The sequence below is a fragment of the Hippocampus zosterae genome, chromosome 15 (assembly GCF_025434085.1).
Source record: "Hippocampus zosterae strain Florida chromosome 15, ASM2543408v3, whole genome shotgun sequence".
Classification (NCBI taxonomy): domain Eukaryota; kingdom Metazoa; phylum Chordata; class Actinopteri; order Syngnathiformes; family Syngnathidae; genus Hippocampus; species Hippocampus zosterae.
The window spans coordinates 3505207-3524531 of record NC_067465.1 but is presented as its reverse complement, the minus strand read 5'-3'; the positions used below and the strand labels follow the sequence as shown (position 1 = coordinate 3524531).

At 44.1% G+C, this 19325-nt stretch overlaps 3 protein-coding genes across 6 annotated transcripts in view; 1 reads left to right on the top strand and 2 right to left on the bottom strand.

The window, feature by feature from the left end:
• Positions 1-2370, bottom strand: part of mbnl1 (muscleblind-like splicing regulator 1) — a 44906-nt gene extending 42536 nt beyond the window's left edge. Inside the window, exon 1 of one of the 2 annotated variants that reach the window (XM_052088186.1) lies at positions 2346-2370. The gene's annotated coding sequence lies outside the window, so the exon portion shown is untranslated. Of the gene's footprint in view, positions 1-1382; positions 1581-2345 lie in introns of those variants that run through there. The other variant, XM_052088184.1, reaches the window with a different exon arrangement.
• A 5773-nt stretch (positions 2371-8143) lies between these two features.
• On the top strand, positions 8144-15974 carry LOC127615811 (cullin-3-like). 3 transcript variants are annotated; one of them, XM_052087123.1, is made up of 16 exons: positions 8144-8472; positions 9873-10070; positions 10143-10256; positions 10732-10892; positions 11245-11359; positions 11431-11659; positions 11737-11882; positions 12321-12497; positions 12582-12752; positions 12822-12929; positions 13973-14097; positions 14167-14263; positions 14350-14484; positions 14573-14759; positions 15172-15317; positions 15412-15974. In XM_052087123.1, exons 1-16 carry the CDS (start codon positions 8368-8370, stop codon positions 15541-15543), a joined length of 2346 nt encoding a protein of 781 aa, XP_051943083.1. In that variant the 5' UTR covers positions 8144-8367; the 3' UTR covers positions 15544-15974. The 3 variants fall into 3 exon arrangements, with proteins under 3 accessions (XP_051943083.1, XP_051943084.1, XP_051943085.1); XM_052087124.1 differs by lacking the exon at positions 10143-10256; XM_052087125.1 differs by lacking the exon at positions 15412-15974 and having other exon boundaries at positions 14573-14813; positions 15172-15276.
• Positions 15975-16374: 400 nt separating this feature from the next.
• LOC127615808 (dehydrogenase/reductase SDR family member 12-like) lies at positions 16375-19312 on the bottom strand. Its single transcript, XM_052087120.1, is given in 11 exon segments — positions 16375-16559; positions 16636-16773; positions 17042-17132; positions 17203-17307; positions 17413-17474; positions 17557-17638; positions 17711-17806; positions 18133-18215; positions 18281-18414; positions 19073-19275; positions 19277-19312. Coding segments are annotated over 11 exon segments (1176 nt in total). The 3' UTR covers positions 16375-16413.
• Positions 19313-19325: the final 13 nt, after the last annotated feature.

Genomic DNA, 19325 nt, shown 5'->3' with positions numbered 1-19325 from the left:
AATTATAAGCAAGTGAAATAATGCTCCTCTCTAAGGCTCTGCGGACACACGAAACAAAGCGAGAATAAAACATTTTAAAAGACAAACCCCTGTCCCCAAAAAAAGGGGGTTTAACAATGAGTTCACGCACGTTAACGCTAACCAACCGAAAACAGGAAGTAGCATGTGTGTTATACAAAACGGAGTTGAAGGGGATTTCCACCAAATGGATACATCAAAGGTGTTCATTTTCAACAGTTTGAATGCTAAATGACAGCACGATAATAAACGGCTAACGTTTCCACTGCCGTCAAAACGTCTTTTTCCACTCTCTCTCCTTCCCCGAGGAAGAACAAATTGCCCACCTTATAAACTGCGCTATCATATCAGAGCTCGGCTATTTCCCATCTTCCTGTAAATGCCACTGGCTGGCAAACGTGAACTCTCACTCTCCTGAGGAAATGTCCTGCAGCTTTGGTGTGCCAACCTCTGACTGCTCATCTATCACTAACCCGCAAATACACATTAGGCTTCCATTACCGAGCATCCCAGCGATACAACTGCAATGGAGCACGCAGCCTGCCCGCTGAAAGGCCACCAGCTGGGAGTAGCAATCAAGCTAACCTATTTAACTTGAATATATTTTGGCGACGGCGGAATCAAAAAGTGAAAAGAACGCCGGCCGGGTCACTTCCTGATTGCGTTACATGTTATATTTGGACCTAGCGAGGCCTTTGCTATGTAAACAATTAGGCTGTAAATATGCGGGCAAGAAATCGCAAAGAGACAAGTTGTAAATAGGCGGCTGCTGAAAATCCACCGCGGAGAGCCGGTTTAGCGCTTTTCTGGCATTTTGTTTTATTTCATTTTTTTTCTTAACTTATTTTCCACACAGGGAGGGGGGAAAGGGAGGTAGGTGTAATTCAAGCAAGCTGTCAAGTTTGAAATACGGAGCGAGGAAATAGCACGCTGCCTCATCCTCATCTGGCACTGGAAAGAATGCGTGCGTGCATGGCCGTGTCTGTGTGCGCGCCTCTCCCTTCACAAGCTGGAAGCTTATCTTGCAGATAAAGAGGAATCGCATAGAAACACCCTTTCCGAAGAGGCCTTTCACTTGGGCTTCGAGCAGGTTCTCTGTCTAGATACGACGTGACATACAACTGCACAATCGAAAATATCCAACAAACCACCTTAACCCAAAAAATTTTAAAAACTTAGATACACTTCGACAATTGGACTGAACAATTGAAAGTCCACAATTCACAATTGGACTGAATAATTAAATGTGCTTCACAAGTAAACCTTGCCAAGCTAAAAAAAAAATGGAAACAAAACTGATCCATTACAAACATTGAAAAAAAAAAAATCAGTAAAGGTGAGCAGAGTGTTTACAGTGAGCTTACCTGCGCGTGTCTATCGCTGAAGTGCTACTTGGACGAAAAAAAAAAAACACTTTAAGCAAAGGTCACGTTGACGCAACGCGCGGCACCACGAAGGAACATTTTCGCTTCCCCCCCCCCAATTCGTCTGCTACTTTACTCGCTCTCTCCCCTCTCGCTCACTCACAATAGCGCCTTCTGCATAGCAACGGCCATACTGCAAGTGTGGTCAGGTTTACAGCGAACCATCACTGCGCAACATCAAGTCTCCATGACAACCACTCTTTTATCTCATTTGCATCTTCCGCTTGCATTATTTCATGCCAAATATGGTGACCTTATTCAGCTCAGTCTGCATCCACTTTTTTTTTTTTAACTTCCTCTTCCCCTACACTTTCACAACTGCGGTTGTAGTGCAACACTTATGTGTGGCCAAAGGACTGAGATGCAGCTCTTAAGTCGACCAAAAAAATGATGGCGTTGGTGGGCAGAATTATTATTATTATTTTTTTTTACTTTATAAAGATACAGTATTTCGCACAATGCTTCCATCTTTGTGAGATCAGTCTCGAGAAGGCCCTTGTCTGATACAAGTGTACAAAGCAAGGTCAATAAATGATCAAACAGACATTATGAGCCAGGCCCTCGCTCAAGTCCAACATCAGTGACCTAAAAAAAAAAATGTTCTTCAGGATGAATGGACAAAAATCTCAATCATCCCTCGCTGTTATGGCTGTGAAACTGGCAAACAACTTCAGCTTGAATAGCCTCGGCGTCCCAATACTTTTGTGCTCACAGATATGTTTGCATTCTTGCAGCCGGTGATCGTGTAGGGAGAGGAAGTGGCAGAGAATGAGAGCCGCTCGCACTGCGCAAAGATAAACCAAGATGCGGTTGCTTTTCAGAGAGACAAAAAATAAAAATAAAAATAAAAAAGAGAGAAAGGAAGTGATAACACCAACGGCAAGCAGGCAGGTTTCAACTCACCACCTTTCAATTGGTCTTCAGTCAGGGCCTCCGCTTATTTCTCCCCCAAGGACCGTGTCTCTGGAAGTATCACAGGAATGTCGATGCAGGCCTCTGGAGGTCTCTGGATGCTCCCCCACCACACACACACACAAGGCCACTCAGCACCTGTCTATGGCTGCGAGCGCACAGAAAGAGACGCAGTCAATCATGCTGGACAGCATAGCAAATGAGCAGAAAAGGGAAGGGCGAGCAGGGTCGATGGGGACTGGATAATTGTGACTCATCAGCCCAGATAAGACAGCAAGATCATATAAAAGTTGCATGTTTGGTCGAACAAATGATATTTGTGCCATTTGTGCAAACGATACAGTTCACATATTTTCTTGCGGTCACTCTGGCACGACTGTTTCATAAAAGGAAATAAAACTACAGGGTGCTCTGGAGAATTTGAAATCATGCAGATCGAGTTAAATAACTACGTTATCCAAGCGAAACTAAATAGGCTTCCTGGTGGAAAAAAATTGATTTGTTGAACAAAATTCCAACAGCATATTCAAATGGGTTTCGAATTTTATAGCCGGTTTCAGAAAGCTTCGCAGAATGTAACAGGCACTCCCCCCCGCCTGTGACATGACACTTTTTTTTAACCTTCTTTGAATTTGTTGTGCCAGAAAAATAAAGCACAGTTCACCCTTTTGCTTGACTGACATATTCTAACACACAAAATCTAAGGGATGGTTCATTTTACAGTGGAATGAAAGTTTCAATGGGTTAATAAGATAAGATAAGATAAGATAAGATAAGATGTCCTTTATTTGTCCCACAATGGGGAAATTTACAGCGTCCAGCAGCAAGAATGTATGTAGAAAGAAGAGAGGAGAAAGAGAAAAAAAAAACATCTTTCAATTAAATACAATATGAACACAAATGGATAAAAATTATTATTATTATGATTGGTATTTTTTATTCATCAGCCTGACAGCAGTCGGTAGGAACGAGTGTCGTCGGTATCTCTCCTTTTTACAGCACGGGTGTAACAGTCTCTGGCTGAAGGAGCTACCAAGTGCTGTCAGGGCGGGCTGGAGGGGGTGGGAGGGACTTGCCATCATAGCTTTTAGCTTAGTTAGCATCCTTCTGTTGCCCACCTCCATCCAGAGTGTCAAGGGAGCAGCCCAGGACAGAACTGGCCTTCCTGACCAGTCGCTCCAGTCTCTTTCTGTCCCGGGCTGAGATGCTGCCTGACCAGCAGACAATGCCATAATGGATGGCCGAGGCCACCACCGAGTTATAGAACGTCTTAAGGAGTGACCCCTGAACCCCAAAAGACCTCAGATTCCTGAGTAGGAAGAGTCGCCTCTGTCCTTTCCTAATGAGTGTGTGTGTGTGTGTGTGTGTGTTTATTATTTATTGATTTACTTGTGTTGAAATGCTGAATTGATGGATGAATTCCTTCTGTACTCATAACGGTGACACAAGTTCTCAACAAGGTTTCTCAGCTCCTCATCTCATGTGACTTACCAAGCAGGGCACCAGAGGCAGCGCCCGGCCGGCCTCTCCTCTCCTCTCCGGTGCTGCAGGGATGCTGGGACTCAGGGAATTGGAAGTCAATGAAACCATGCCTAATTTAGTCTTCGCTCCTCTCCTTGGGCTGCCAGGAATCAAGAGTGACACTCCTTCCTTTTTAGGGCTCCCAGGACGCTGTGATCGGCGAGTGCACGCCTGCGTTCCGATCCATGCTAAAGGGAGTGGTGGATGAGAAAGAGGCGACGGTCACAAATGGGATTATTCTCTAGATGTTAGCCGTGTCAATGTAACAAATTGAAACGGAGTACCTATCAATTAACTTTTCAGTTTACAAGCATCGTATCAACTCATTCAAGGATTTTGACAGGGAAAAGACTAGCATTTGGAAGTTGTGCGCCCCCAATAATTAGCGGCGATGAATAATCATGGACTCTATACTTAAACCCATTTAAAGAGGCTCCCACGCCATGTCACTTTATGTCATCTTGAGAAGCCCATGTGAAAATTAAACCACAGGCTGTGGGCTGAAGTCATTTTTTTTCTTTTTACAACTAAAATCATGATCTATATTTTTATCATTTGTGGGCTGCGTGATGGGCGACCCAGTTAGTCAAGTCAAGTACAACTTTATTGACATTTTTTCCCTCTCAAGACAACATACAAGAAGAACGCTGCAGGTGCCAAAAAAAACATAATGGAAGCAACTTTGGAATGTTTCCTTCCAACCCCTGGTGCATCAAAAAACAGCTAATATGCGCATTTGATCTTTTTATTTTATTTTATTTTTTTTTTTACCAAATCTACTTTTAGCATTTCCTTACAAAGTACAAAATAAAGAATGAAGTGACGTGAACAAAATCCTATCAAATTATCTTGACCCAACGGAGGATTGTCAAAACCGAGGGGAACTACTACTGCTACATCAAATAAGTGAGGTAGCAGACAGGCCACTAAGTAACCTAGCAACCAGCAAGCTCAACATAGCCCCTGTAATTCTAAAACTCATCAAAACGAGTGCCTGATATTATTGCATTACCTCAGCTAACCACAGGATCCGAGCCGTAAATACGAGCTCCCTGGACCCCAAGCACACGTCTGTGGCGGAAAAAAGAAAAAAAAAGTCAACAAAAGCTCTCCACTTGTTCTCTCCTGGATTCTTCTGCTTCAAGGAAGACCAAGGGAGGCAAAATTTGGTTTCATGGAGTGCTGTAACAAGAGAGTAGATAGCGACCAAAAGGGAATCGAGTGGAGCCTATGATTAGTGAGTCATAATGAGGGTTGTGGTATGGGACTATATTATTAAAGAGGAGCAGGAAAACCTATCGGTCTATATGTGAAGCACGCCGGGTGATGAGGACGAGTAATGCAAGGTTAAAAAGTCGACTAAAACCGCCCCGCAAGCCTTTAAGTCGCAAAATGGCATTATAAGCACTTCTCTTGTAATTTGAAGAGCAGAGGCTCCCTTTGTGGAATCGGGAATCTTTTTATTATTACCACTGAGAGTGTGTTTTGAGTCTGAGAAACAGCTCAGCCTTGGGGTAAGGGGGGGGGGGGGTCTTATATTTAGATTTTATGACCAATATCGAGTTCTAACCCAAGACGTTTTTTTTTCACCGGGGGTGATTAAAGCTGTCATGTCCGCTGGGCAAGAAGTTATGACAGCAATTTTGAGCAGCCCGTGTCACATGGCGCGGCGAGGACGTTGGTACGTACGTTCACCCCGATTCCCGAGTGATAACAGATGGAAAAAGTGCCAGTAAATAAGACAAAGTAACACTAGCAGCCATCTTGAAAGTCGTCTAATCGGTTTCAAATTGGTGCATGGCTTGCAAAAAACCTGTGGTTATCAAATGTTTTATTTACTTAGTACCATCTTAAAAACACACACACACACAGTCCTCAAAATACAGCCATCATCATTTTAATCTTGGATTAAAATACTGTGTCATAATTGTGGTATTGAAAAACCTTCGCCCTACAAAGTTGGGATGGGCGAGTACGGCTCGCGACGGCGTGGGTTTGTAATATAAAAGAAAGTACATTAAATTACTGGTAGCATCATATTATCTCTCGGACATACTAAGGACAAAAAGTATTTCTTGAGATGCTCGGAGGAGATTGTATGTGACAATCCTCCTCCCAATTGGGATTCCAATAGCCTACATTCCCCCGTTTCAAGGTCGACAGCAGAAGCAAATTAAATTACTTGTCCTGTTTTGTGCCGCCGGCGCCAGGTCAACAGCAACTTGGCTGAAATGATAAAGTGCTGGATTTTGCGGGGAGCGGTGTTTTTGTCCTGGCCCCCCTGTGGTGTCTATTTGCAGTGAATCGATGAAATCGAAAAACGACGTATTGACTTCAGCTTTTGCGATCGCTTGCGATGAAAGAGGGGAAAAAAAATGTGTTGGTTTTGCTTACGCTACCATGCTAACGACACATGTCTTCTGTCTGCACACCGAATGCCAGTTTGTTTGTTCCCGCCGCAATTATCACCGTTCATTGTTCACGCCCCCCGCTACATTGCGGACACATGCAGAACATTCATCAAACATTTCAGACATACTAACTCTTCTGCGTTCATTATTTGTTGATTTTTTTGTTTTTTTTTAAACTTCAGAAAGTCAAAATTTAAAGTTCATTCATTCATTCATCTTCCGAGCCGCTTGATCCTCACTAGGGTCGCGGGGGGTGCTGGAGCCCATCCCAGCCGTCTCCGGGCAGTAGGCGGGGGACACCCTGAATCGGTTGCCAGCCAATCGAAGGGCACACAGGAACGAACAACCATTCGCACTCACACTCACACCCAGGGACAATTTAGAGTGTTCAATCAGCCTGCCACGCATGTTTTTGGAATGTGGGAGGAAACTGGAGCACCCGGAGAATACCCACGCAGGCCCGGGGAGAACATGCAAACTCCACACAGGGAGGCCGGAGCTGGAATCGAACCCGGTACCTCTGCACTGTGAAGCAGACGTGCTAACCGTTGGACTACCGGGCCGCCAAAATTTAAAGTTGCGCGCCTTCAACGCTGTACTGCAACATGCTGCACTGAGGCCAAATGGGAAAAGATGTAGGGATGTTCAGGAAGTGTTTTTCGACTGATTTTAAAAGTATTTTAAGGCTGTGACAGGTAAAAATAAAAAAGTCTGATGTGGGCTTTCTGTAACTCTTGTGGATGGGTCCAAAATCCATCCCCTGTGATAAACAAAGGTCTCTGTAATTTCCATGGCAACCAATTGAAGTGCATGTAAAGACAATGCGCGTACGCTCAGAAATACCGAATTATCTCACTCTCTGCAGAGCCTTCTGGCACGTCTGTGAACATGTTGCATGGCTGCCTCTAACTGAGAAAAGTTTCTCTATGTGGCTGAGGGTGTTGCTTGCTATCAGCACTCAAACACACGATGATGTGGCTTTAGAAGAAAGTAAATGTCGCCGCTCAAAACAGTACAGGCAACCAGCCACACTGCTACTGCAACATTATTATGGGATACAGAGGAGCCATATTGATAGATGGTCCATGATTTCAAAACAGCCCTATCTCTGACTTTAGTGGATGACATTAAACTAAAAATATGCTTTGGGATGAAATCCCGCCAGTCACAGACATTAAACAGCAACAACTGCATTGCAAGAGTTTAAATAATGTATATATCAAGTACCAAGTGTAGACAAAAACCATACAGCTGGGAAGATAAACTCTTTAGAGGGTTTGCAGTGTTTGGGTGGAATATTGATGAGAAAGATGTATTGTGGTTAATGTGTAAGGTTCATGAACAGGAAGAGTGTTTTACAGGTCGTAAAATTATCAATCAATGAATGAAACCACTCCAACGGTTACAATCAACTTTTTGAATGAAAATGTGAACAGGTGAGTGTCAAAGTCCAAAGTGCTTACAATAACTTCGCTACGGTTACCTCCATTGCTTATTTAACTTCGTATTCAAACTATTTAGTATTTTATTCGCCCAATACGTCGTGGGCATAAATAAATTGGCCCCATTTGTGTGCACGTTGTGTCCAATTCCGTGTTCCTCAAATTATACTTTTGTGTGCACGTTAAATGCAGGCCGAGGTCACAATTTCATAGTCTCATGTCTGAGGCTTCTTAGTTTTAACAGTTTGTATGAGGACAAAATGCTTACCGTATTTTCGTCGTTTTTTTCCGTTTCATTTTGCCTCATGCGACACCACTGTTTGGTTTTCCTGGCGCCTGATACTATTGTCATCTAGAATCTTGCGAGATATTAATGTATATTTCGTAATAAGTCGGGTCTGTGTGTAACATATTTTGAGGAGTGGGGGGGAGAGAAAATAATGAACTGTATTTCCGTGTTGGCTAGCGACAGGCGACATTTTTTTTTAAATGATCACCACTCCTAAAAAAGGCGCAGCAGCAGCTACGTAATTATTTTTCGACCACGCTGGCTTGTGATGTCATAATGTCGTTTGTAACAAAGGCAAACTATTCGGCCAGCGCGCGTCCTTATACAAAGCTCTCCCCCAAACGCATCTCATGCGGTCTCTTATTAGTTGGGAGCGTCACCCGCCCATGAGAATCATGGCCAATCTCAAGGGAGAAACCAAGAAAGAATTCAAAATGAGGATACGCGCCTTCCCTGTAAGTATGTGACATCCTGCTCTCAGACAGTTGGGGGAAAAAAAACATTGCAAGCAGGTTCCCCACCGGCATGTGAAAAAAGAATACATGACCGATACTGACAAGCGCAAGCTGTCAACAAAACAAGACCAACGCCATGTCAGCCACATTCGTGAGTTGTCGCCTATGACAAGACAACCCGGACAACACAATGAATTGGACTCGCATGTGAAGAGTAGAAGAAAAAAAAAAGGACGGTAAAATGCAATGCGAATTTTGTGCAAGCAAGACAGGGGGCTATACTGTGACACTACTGTAAGCTTTTGCTCATTCTAAACGTAGAGCAATACATCTAAAACAGGCCGCTGTCCTGCCTGTTCCCAAGAGCAACACACCTGATTCGAATAATCATCATCATCTAACGCTGCTTCAGAGCTGACTGATGAGCTGATCATCTGAATCAGGTGTGTTGCAGCCGGGAGAGCTGAAACACTGTCTCAAATAGAACAATGGAAATGCCCTTCCACTAGTTGCCTGATGAAACATACCTTTTGGGTGACATTTTTGTTTGTGCCGTAAATTACGTGCTTGTCAGCCACACACCCACCCTTACTGAAGCAAGACACAAACATACGTTAGAAAATCGTATCAATCAGGGAACGGGAAGGGAAAAGAGCACTCGGGGAGAAATGTTTTATTTTTGTGTTGAATTTCCTGAACACACATTGTATTTGAAAAAGAAGTGTTTTCTTATATGTTGTGTCAGCTATTTTTGTGGGTGATAACCTTGAAGAATTGGTTTATTTCAAGGGGGAAAAAATCCAGAAAAGTGTAATGAAGCGATTTTGGGGGTGTTAATATCAGTATCAAGCGGTATAAATATCGGCGAGTGTGGACCTTTATTTACTGAGTATCAGATTGATACCAAAATATACAATATCGCACTCCATTAGCGGATAGTTGTGTACTTGTTCTGTCCACAACTCCACAAGATGAATTTGTGAGTGCAAAATGGCGGACTGCCCACAAGGGCCTCTCATTTATCGTGGGTTAAAAATATCCAGTTTGCCTTGGAAATTACTAAACTTATCACGTTTAAACATTTTCTTCATTTGTCTTAAGCTGCTGTGCTTCCTCATCAGGTCCTGTGGTGCCCTCTAGTGCATAGGTGTCAAACTCAGGTCCTGGAGGGCCGCTGTCCTGCATGTTTTCCAAGTCTACCTGTAGCAACACACCTGATTCAAAACAGGGAGACTCGGAAAAAAACATGCAGGACAGCGGCCTTCTAGGACCTGAGTTTGACACCCCTGCTCTAGTGGAAACAAAACACGCACGCGCATTGAAAGCAACCGGTCTCGCACATTGAGCCATGGTCTACCTTACCGTGTGTGATATCAGTCCCTTTCACCGATCCATTATAGATGACAATGGATGAGAAATATGTGGAGAACATCTGGGGCCTGCTAAAGAATGCCATCCAGGAGATCCAGAGGAAAAACAACAGCGGGCTGAGCTTCGAGGAGCTGTACAGGAATGCCTACACCATGGTTCTGCACAAGCATGGGGAGAAGCTCTACACAGGCCTGAGAGAGGTTGTCACAGAGCATCTCATCAACAAAGTAAAGAAATTGCACCCCGGTCAATTTGCGCATAAACCCACTGTTGATGAATACACTCCATCCCTTTTCCAGGTACGCCAGAATGTCCTCAAATGTCTAAATAACAAATTTCTGCAAATCCTAAATCAAGAGTGGAATGATCATCAAACTGCCACCATCATGATCAGAGACATCCTCATGTACATGGTAGGGAGGCAGAGTCATGCAGTATTATTATTATTTTTTTTGTAGATGTGTATATGGGGCACTCCCATATCACTCATCGGCCCCCCCTAGCAGTGGTGGCATTTTTATGATACTTTTATCTGATTAGTATGTTTTCATTCTTCTCATACTTTGGCAAAAATATTTATTCTTTTGTAATTAGAGCTTGGCCAACCTTGAAGTGTTTTGTTTTGGGCTCAATAACTGTCGTGCCATTCGTGAACTATTACTTGGGATGTTTGGGACCGTGTAAAATGACGAAAGGGCAGGTCTGCAGCCTAACTTTTCAACTCGGAGCGCAGTGGCCTGCAACTTTTAGGAACGCGCTATAAATCCAAGTGCGAAGCAAATATTCACATTTCCTTTCCCCTGTATTATTGATGCTTTCACAATAAATGCAGAAAGTGAACATCAGCGGCGGAATTTGCAGTTCATTGAATTTGCTCTGCGATTCCAGGACCGAGTTTATGTTCAGCAAAACGGCGTGGAGAACGTGTACAACCTCAGCGTCGTCGAATTCAGAGACCAGGTGGTCCACTACAGCTGCATTCGAAAGCACCTTTGGCAGACGCTACTGGACAAGATTGAACGAGAGAGGAGGGGAGAAGTTGTAGACAGGTATGGAGGAGTATTTGGGATCGCCTGCAGATAGCCGATCTCGGGGTAAAAGCGACTCCCATAAAACGCACTTTGAAGGCAGCACCTCATAACCGGCGCTGTGTGCACGCGGCGCATCAAACGCAAATAACGCCCGTAAATTTCACAGCAATCAAGTATGAGCGGTATCGGAAGCGAGCAAAACTCTGTGCTTCGCTTTAGACTTGAACGTGATCGCAGTTGAGTCACTCCTGCGGGGAATATCGTTGTATTTCTACAAAGTATCAATAAAGTTGAGTTGAGATTACAATCGTCTCAAAACTCGATTTTCCCCCTTTCGAGTAGCTATTGACTGGAAACATTTCAATTGCAGGGGATCCATCAGAAACACCTGCCAGATGCTGATGGTTCTCGGACTGGACAGCAGGATTGTATACGAGGAAGACTTTGAGCGTCCCTTCTTAGAAATGTCAGCTGAATTCTACGAGGTGAGTCCCTTCCGGGTGCTTGAGGGTACCCGGTGTCCATAACGTAACACCCCCATATTGGCCCCGCTTAGATGGAAAGCCAAAGGTTTCTCGCCGAAAACAGCACCAGCATCTACATTAAGAGGGTGGAGGCCCGAATCCACGAGGAGATCGAGCGCGTCAATCACTGTTTGGACAAGTCGACGGAGGATTCCATTCTCAAGGTGGTGGAAAGGGAGCTGATAACAAAACACATGAAAACCATAGTGGAGATGGAGAACTCCGGCATGGTCCACATGCTGCGGAATCACATCACAGAAGGTAGAGTAACCTTTGCAAATATTTATTGATGAGAATTTTATTTTGACAATCGTTATCTTTTCTCCTTTTGCCCGCAGACCTTTTGTGCATGTACAAGCTGTTCAGCCGTGTCCCCAACGGCCTAAAAACGATGTGCGATTGTATGAGCTCGTACTTGAGAGAGCAAGGCAGGGCTCTGGTGTCAGAAGAAGGAGATGGCAAAAATCCCGTCGACTATATCCAGGTATACTGATTGGAAAAGCAAACGGCACATTCGGAACTGCTGGGAAATATCTTGGGATGCACGGATGCCTTTTTTTTTTTTTAATGAAGTAATGTAATCATTGGGACGAGCGTATGCTCCTGGGAGGATCACTCGGGAAGCCGCGGGAGCTTGTGGGCGGGTGCACGTGGAGCGGAGGATGAGATTGAGTCAGAGAAACCTTTGTGATTGCTGGATGGGTCGCATAATTTTCGATCACTTTCAGTGTTGAACTATGTTTGCCTTAAAATACCTCCGCTCGCCCGACATGGCTCATAGTCCACCTGCCATGAAGCTCGATACCAGGCTGGTGAAGTGCTATATAGTCGATACGATATCCTTGACTTGTGTTTCCATGTTACGTTATCATGTTAGAAATGATCGCACTCAAAATATGTTGTGCTGTTGCCTCCTTAACAGGACCTGCTTAACCTGAAGATGGTGTTTGACCATTTCCTCCATGAGTCTTTCAACAATGACAAACTTTTCAAACAAACCATTGCAGGAGACTTTGAGTATTTCCTCAATCTCAACTCCCGCTCGCCAGAGTACCTATCGCACTTTATCGACGATAAGCTGAAGAAAGGAGTTCGAGGGGTACGCCCATCAAAGCATCGCACATCCCTTCATGCAGGAAACGCACTTATATTAATTATTATCCTCTGCGGTATTCTTATTAAGTTGACGGAACAGGAGGTGGAGTTGATTTTGGACAAGACCATGGTTTTGTTCAGATTTCTGCAAGAGAAGGATGTGTTTGAAAGGTACTACAAGCAGCATCTGGGCCGGAGACTGCTGAGCAACAAGAGCGCCTCGGACGATTTAGAGAAGAGCATGATCTCCAAGCTCAAAGTAAGACAAGGTTGGTTCTCTGAAAGTCACTCGTCCGGTAGTACGGCTCATCGTCTTGGCTCTTTGCAGACGGAATGTGGCTGTCAGTTCACCTCGAAACTGGAGGGAATGTTTCGAGATATGACCATCTCCAATGCTACCATGGATGAGTTCAGGCGACACATACGCGACATGTCGGTAAGACGCTAAAACTGAACTTTAGTAGATAAGGTACCAAGTCAACATAGGATGTTAAAAGACCCTGTGAAGTGATTTCAGAGAGAGGTTTCTCATGATATACTTATTTGAAGAAAATTGATGAACGACTGGGAACTATGTGAGACTGAATTGTGGAGGCGTACTGTTTTTGACTTAAGAACAAAAGCAGGTCTCTCCATCCTCAATTGTCTAAACCAGTGGTCCCCAACCGCCGGTCCGCGGATCGATACCGGTCCACAGGGCAAACTTGCCTTAATTCCGTTTTATTTATTTCCGAATACGAAATATATTTTATTTTGAAAAATTACCGGATTCTCCGTTACATCCGTTTGTGTCACGCTTGACTCACATCAAGCCACGCTTCTGCGTCACGTGACCGATTACGCTAAAAACAAAACGGCCTTAAAAGTACGTTTGAGACAACTGGATTAAAGTTATGGGTTTTTTTGGTCCCCATTAACCGCGAGAAACGAGGGATTGAGTATATTGTCCAAGAGTTTGATACCCGTCTGAAGGGAGGCCCAAAAGCCTGTTGTCTCATTAGCTAGCGATTTGCTAGCATCTTTCGTCACAGCGTGATTAGGACTGCAACGACTCGGTGTAATATACTCAGTCACCGGAAGGTTTTAACTGGATATATTTATTCGCTTCAAACATGCGCAGGCGGATAAAAAGATGCTAAACCAAGTCGCATCCCTTCTTTCAGTGGGGTGTAGCGTCACACGTTCAGCAGATGAATCCGCACTGTTAGATATATAAATAAATACTGGCTTGATTTTTCGTGATTGTGATGCCTCATTTTTTTTAAACTTTGATTTTTGGGGGGGCGGGGTTAGATTTGTGAGGTTTGTTAGCAATGTTGTCCTTCGTGGTGTCAAATTAAGAAGTTTATTTTGACTTTACAGAGACTGTAAATATTACATGTTTAGTTTTTAAAATACAATGTGATTGTGACTAATGTACGGTATGTATCGTGACTGTCTTTAAAATGTGTAAATACCTTTGGCCCCTTTCTGTCTCAGGCTTCTTTATGTGGCGTGGACCTGACCGTCCGAGTCCTCACAACTCGTTACTGGCCAACGCAGTCGGCGACGCCCAGATGCACCATCCCCCTAGCCCCTCAGCATGCTTTTGATGTGTTTAAGAGGTAGTAGTAGTTTAACTGACATGTTTGCCAGCTCTTAGTCCTTCTTTTTGAGAGGCTTCTCTTTGACAGGTTCTACCTCGCCAAACACAGTGGGAGACAGCTCACGCTACAGCATCATATGGGCGGGGCAGACCTAATTGCTACCTTCTACGGTGCTTTGAAAAAGGTTGGCGTACGATGCAACTTTGCAGGTTGTTGGAGGGCTTTTCTTGGGAGGAGGTATGAAAATATGGCTTTGTAACTCGTATCCAGGATGATGGTTCCGAAGCAAGCTTGGGAGGTGCCCAAATGAGTGGCTCAAACTCCCGGAAGACCATTCTGCAGGTGTCCACCTTCCAGATGACCATCCTCATGCTCTTCAACCACAGAGAATGCTGCACTTTTGAGGTTGGTTGCATCTAAAGCTTCATCCCATACCTCTGACTAAGACTTTCAAGCCATAAATTAAATGCTTTCTTTTTTTTTTTTTTTTAAGGAGATCCAGAACGAGACAGACATTCCCAGATGGGAGTTGGCGCGGGCGTTGCAGTCTTTAGCCTGTGGGAAGCCCACGCAGAGAGTTCTCACCAAAGAACCAAAATCCAAGGAGATTGAAAACGGACATTTGTTTACAGTCAATGACCAGTTTACTGCCAAAGTGCACAGAGTCAAAATACAGACAGGTGTGTGCATGACAAGACACAGTCGCAGCCGTTTGGAGCGGTGATTCTCAACTGGTGGGTCGAGACCCCGAAATGGGAACTGTTTTAGTGTGAGATTTGGAAAAGTACTCCAGAAATAAATCGGAGGGAGACTCGGCTTATGACGCTACCGGTTGCTGGCGGTTTACGTCACCGGCGTAGGACCAGTATGCTCACCGATTTGCTTTAACCATCGTCACGTAACTCATTCACTCCCAAAGACGTTTTTAAACGTCTTTTCAGACTTGGTCCAGAATTGAATGAGTTAATCATTTAATGAATACCTTTACTTTCACAATTGTAATTTCATTTCTTTTGAATTGAAACATGTGCATGGGTCCATCCTAACATTGAAGCAGACAACTCATCAACTTGCACCCTGTGTCCTTCCTAGTCGCTGCCAAACAAGGCGAGTCTGACCCGGAGAGGAAAGAGACACAGCAGAGAGTGGATGACGACAGGAAGGTCGTGATCGAAGCCGCCATCGTACGCATCATGAAGTCCAGGAAGAAGATTCAGCACAATGTCCTGGTGGCTGAGGTTTGTATTATTAAAAAAAAAAAAATAAATTATCTCCTGCTGTTGACAGCTCAAATCGCCGTCATTTGACATAGTGTGACTTGGATGTGTTCAGGTGACTCAGCAGCTGCAGGCGCGCTTCCTCCCCAGCCCCGTGGTCATCAAAAAGCGCATCGAGGGACTTATAGAAAGGGAATACTTGGCAAGGACTCCGGAGGACCGTAATATGTACACTTACATCGGATAGAAGGGGGGCGGTGCAGTGGGGGAGGATGGACGTACGCAAATGGGAGATCTGCACGGAAAATCCATCATCGCATCCTCACAACGCGTCTTCCTGCGATGAAGGAGCTACTTTTATTTTTGCACCCCCCCGGAGATGAGACGAACCAACCCGATGTGAAAATGTGAATCTGCACCTTATTTTTGTTGTTTCAGTACAGTCTAGAAAGTATTTTTAAAATGTAGATTGTTACAAAAAAAAACCTGAAATAAAGCGTATGGAGGCTCAATTACTCATAACTAGAATACGCTGAAGCCATTTTCATTTTGTATCATTGTATTTCTACGTTGAGAATTAAAAAAAAGCTTTATTAAGGAAAATGTTTGATAGTAGTTCTCCTGGGAGTTCTTTTTTATTGCATTGGAATAATTATTAAAATATTGTGTGGTATTTGATACTTTGAGGCACATTTTAGTATTTCTTTGTATATAGCTTGTCTTTGTTCGTACCTTTCTGTGTGGAGTTTGTTCTCTTGCATTTTCTCCCACCCAAATTCCCACACAAAATTCCATGACGGTCCCAAAATCTAAGCTGTCGACCCAAAATTGTTTTTCCCTTTAGAACTCAACATGTGTTGATATTAAGCCTGAGGACATAAGCAAAAACATGTTGAGTCATAGCTTTGAAAATCTTGATTTTTTTTTTTACTCAATGCAGACATTTTTGTACCAAATGTGTAGTTGTAAGATGAAATCTGTACAGTGTGGGTATGATGTCTGCGTCTGTGTGTCCTGGTAGAATGAGTCTTCAAAATACTGTTGTGCTTTAAATAAGCAACACCAAAATGCGTCTAGCTCCACGTTACTTGATTTAATCAGTTTGAATGGTCACGAGTTATACTACTTGATCCCTCAGCACTCCAGTCGGCTTTGCCTGCACAGCTTTGGCCAGCATCTCCAGCTGAGAGATGAAAGTCAGAACCTCCACTGTAGAACTGCGAGTCCAAGCAAGAGGCAGGTGGGTTGGGACGGCCTTCCGATCTGCGGCACGGACCGTTAACTTTTTAGAACGTGACGAAAAGGAAAGAAGGACACCTTGCAGCGAGCGTTGCCCCACCTTGAAAGAACTTTCCGCTGCGGGTTCCGCCGGCAGCCCTGGATAAGGCCAACCATACCACAGTGTCGGCTCCTTGCTCTGGACTGCGCAGCCTCTGCGCCATCATACTGTGGAACTGCGGCATTGATTGGGACACGGCTGCGGAAAAGGAAACAGCCACATTTAGAACGTGCAATTTACTATTTGTGTTATTGATCTGCTCGTTTGTATTGTGTCGAGACTCAAAACGTATGGTTAACTTTTCTCAACACGTTCGTGCCGAATTATTGTGAAAGTTGACTTCATTCGCAAGCAACGATGTCATGTCATGACACTTCCTCATCATCCAATTAAATCGCTCCGATATGATTACCGTAAAACAATTTCACCGGCTGGGTTAGAAAATGATTTTTATCTTTGACGGTACCTGGTGTATCCACCCAGCCCGGGTGCATCACAGAGAAGTGGATGTCAGGGTACTCTTTGGCCCACTGTTCCGTCAGCACCACCTGCTGTCTCTAAGAAGAACAACAAATTATTTATCCTTCAATGATACAGCATTGCCCCACCCCGCCCCTCCCTCCTAACCTTGTTCTGGGCGTACACCATGAGACCATCAAAGTCTCCTTTCTCTGACTGCAAGTCATCAATCTGGAGCTTCTGGACCAACATCCCCCCTGACGACACGGTGATCTAACAGAAGCATAGTTGTGCTGAGAGCCTTGAACAACAGGCACGGCTAATGGCGTGCACAAAAGTGGCACTGTGCAGTCCACTGGATCGTGTGCTGATTCATACCACCCTCGGTTCCCGGCTCTTTTGTAGAAGCGGTATGAGACTTTCAGTGAGAAGGTACATGCCTGATGAGATGGACAAAGGGCAGATATCACTCGGATGATCTCATACATCCTGGATGTGTACAGTACATGAGGTTTTCTCTACCCATTGTGTTGATAGCAAAGTTCTTCTCCAGGGCTTCAGTATTCACCTCTCTCTTGTGGATCATGCAGCCCGCGTTGTTGATCTATTGAAGATAATCAAATTCAGTGTTAGCTTCTAAGAAAATAGGCAAACTTTGTTGTTGTACAGTCCATACCAAGACATGTAAAGACGGATACTGCTTCTTGAAGGCCTCGGCAAATTCCCACACTTTGCGTGATTCGGACAAGTCCACAATATGGACGTACACCTCCTGGAATGAACACCATGATTACTACGCTCTCACTCCAACTTTGCAAAATACAAGGGGTCTTCAGTCCACCTTTCGCAGACCTGGCTGATATCTACCAGGCAGGAATTCCAGTCAAAGTAAGTCATTATAAACTAAAAAGAAAAACTTTTCTGGATTTACAAGCAGAATGTTCAAATCCAATCGGAACTCGTTTTCCTACAATTGAGGAATGGGGATTTTGGGTGTGAGTCCAAGGTCTAATTTTAATATATAAATATCACACGTGGAGCAACACACGTTTTCTGGGACAGACGGCTAATAGTTGCATGATGTCAATGACAACTTACAGTATTCCCAGATTCATGAATGATATCACCCTTGGCCTGTTCAGCTTTATCTTTGTTTCTACAGACCATGTGCACTCTCCCACCTGCAAGCATAAGTGTTAGTGTCATTTAATTTTGACATTTTAAAAAATGGCACAATGGTGTGTACCTTTCTTGGCTATAGCCATGGAAGTCGCTTTGCCTATTCCGCTGTTGGCTCCAGTGACCATAAAAGACCTTCCCACAACTGAAACATCCAGGTCCTGGGGCTCAAAGTTTTGAGAAGCTGCTTCATATCCCTTTCTACAAGAAGTAGAAATTACAGATTGAGCACACGCTTAGCAACAGGATCAGATTGGTTTGGCAATCATCTAAATCTGTGTCCAGATTTTAGTTCAATTGAGTTTGATTGCTGTCACCCTCAACACCAGTGAATCCCAACCACCGTGCCAGAGAAATCATGAGGTGTGCATTCGGAAATGATCCAATTTCACTTGATTGATCTAAAAGTATTTTTACTCGAAACGATGTAACTTTGTTCGGCTATCTATGCCAACGACGTAGAGCGACAGGCGGAACAGTGAAATGCTCTTCTACCTTCAACAGGGCTACATTTCGCGCGGAGTACATTGAGACAATGTCATTATTTCAATACACAATGTATACTTTTGTGAGATTTTTGTTTACTGCTGTTTGTAAAGTGTAAAATGTGCCAGCCTGATAAAGGTTGGTCAACTCGACACAAGACAAGAACTGTCAATGGGACAGTTGTGTTGGTACATAAAGGATGGCTTGTGTGGTGCCATTCAGTGATCAGGCCTTTCATAATTCCTCTACATCCGACCCTTTAGCTTAAAGAAATACACACAAAGAGAAGAATACTAGCACGAATAAGAGAGACAATCAGTTATATTACCCACCTATTTAGCATCGGAAAGAACAATGAAAGTAGTTGACTGACCTTGTATATTGGTGTATTCCGTTTAAAAACCAGATGGTGTTTCGGTACAGGGACATGGCATCAAATGGTAAGTTTGCAGAAGCCTGAAGTCGCTCGAGTTGCTTTGGACTACCACTGTGACAGACGAGTGTCACGTGGAGCTGGAGGGGAAGTAGCGTCCTGGCGCCCTCTGTCGACACTAAAATAGGTAGACTCATCGGGGGGCGTTCCGCAGCTCTAGTACGTCAGTGCGTCCGCCATATTTAATATTTTA

What these genes read in the sequence shown, in the direction of transcription:
- LOC127615811 (XM_052087123.1), top strand. Translation starts at nt 8,368, where the DNA reads ATGCGGTCTCTTATTAGTTGGGAGCGTCACCCGCCCATGAGAATCATG. An exon ending in TGTCAGCTGAATTCTACGAG is followed by an intron (nt 11,360 to 11,430) that starts GTGAGTCCCTTC and finishes GGCCCCGCTTAG; the next exon opens with ATGGAAAGCCAAAGGTTTCT. An exon ending in ACAATGTCCTGGTGGCTGAG is followed by an intron (nt 15,318 to 15,411) that starts GTTTGTATTATT and finishes GGATGTGTTCAG; the next exon opens with GTGACTCAGCAGCTGCAGGC.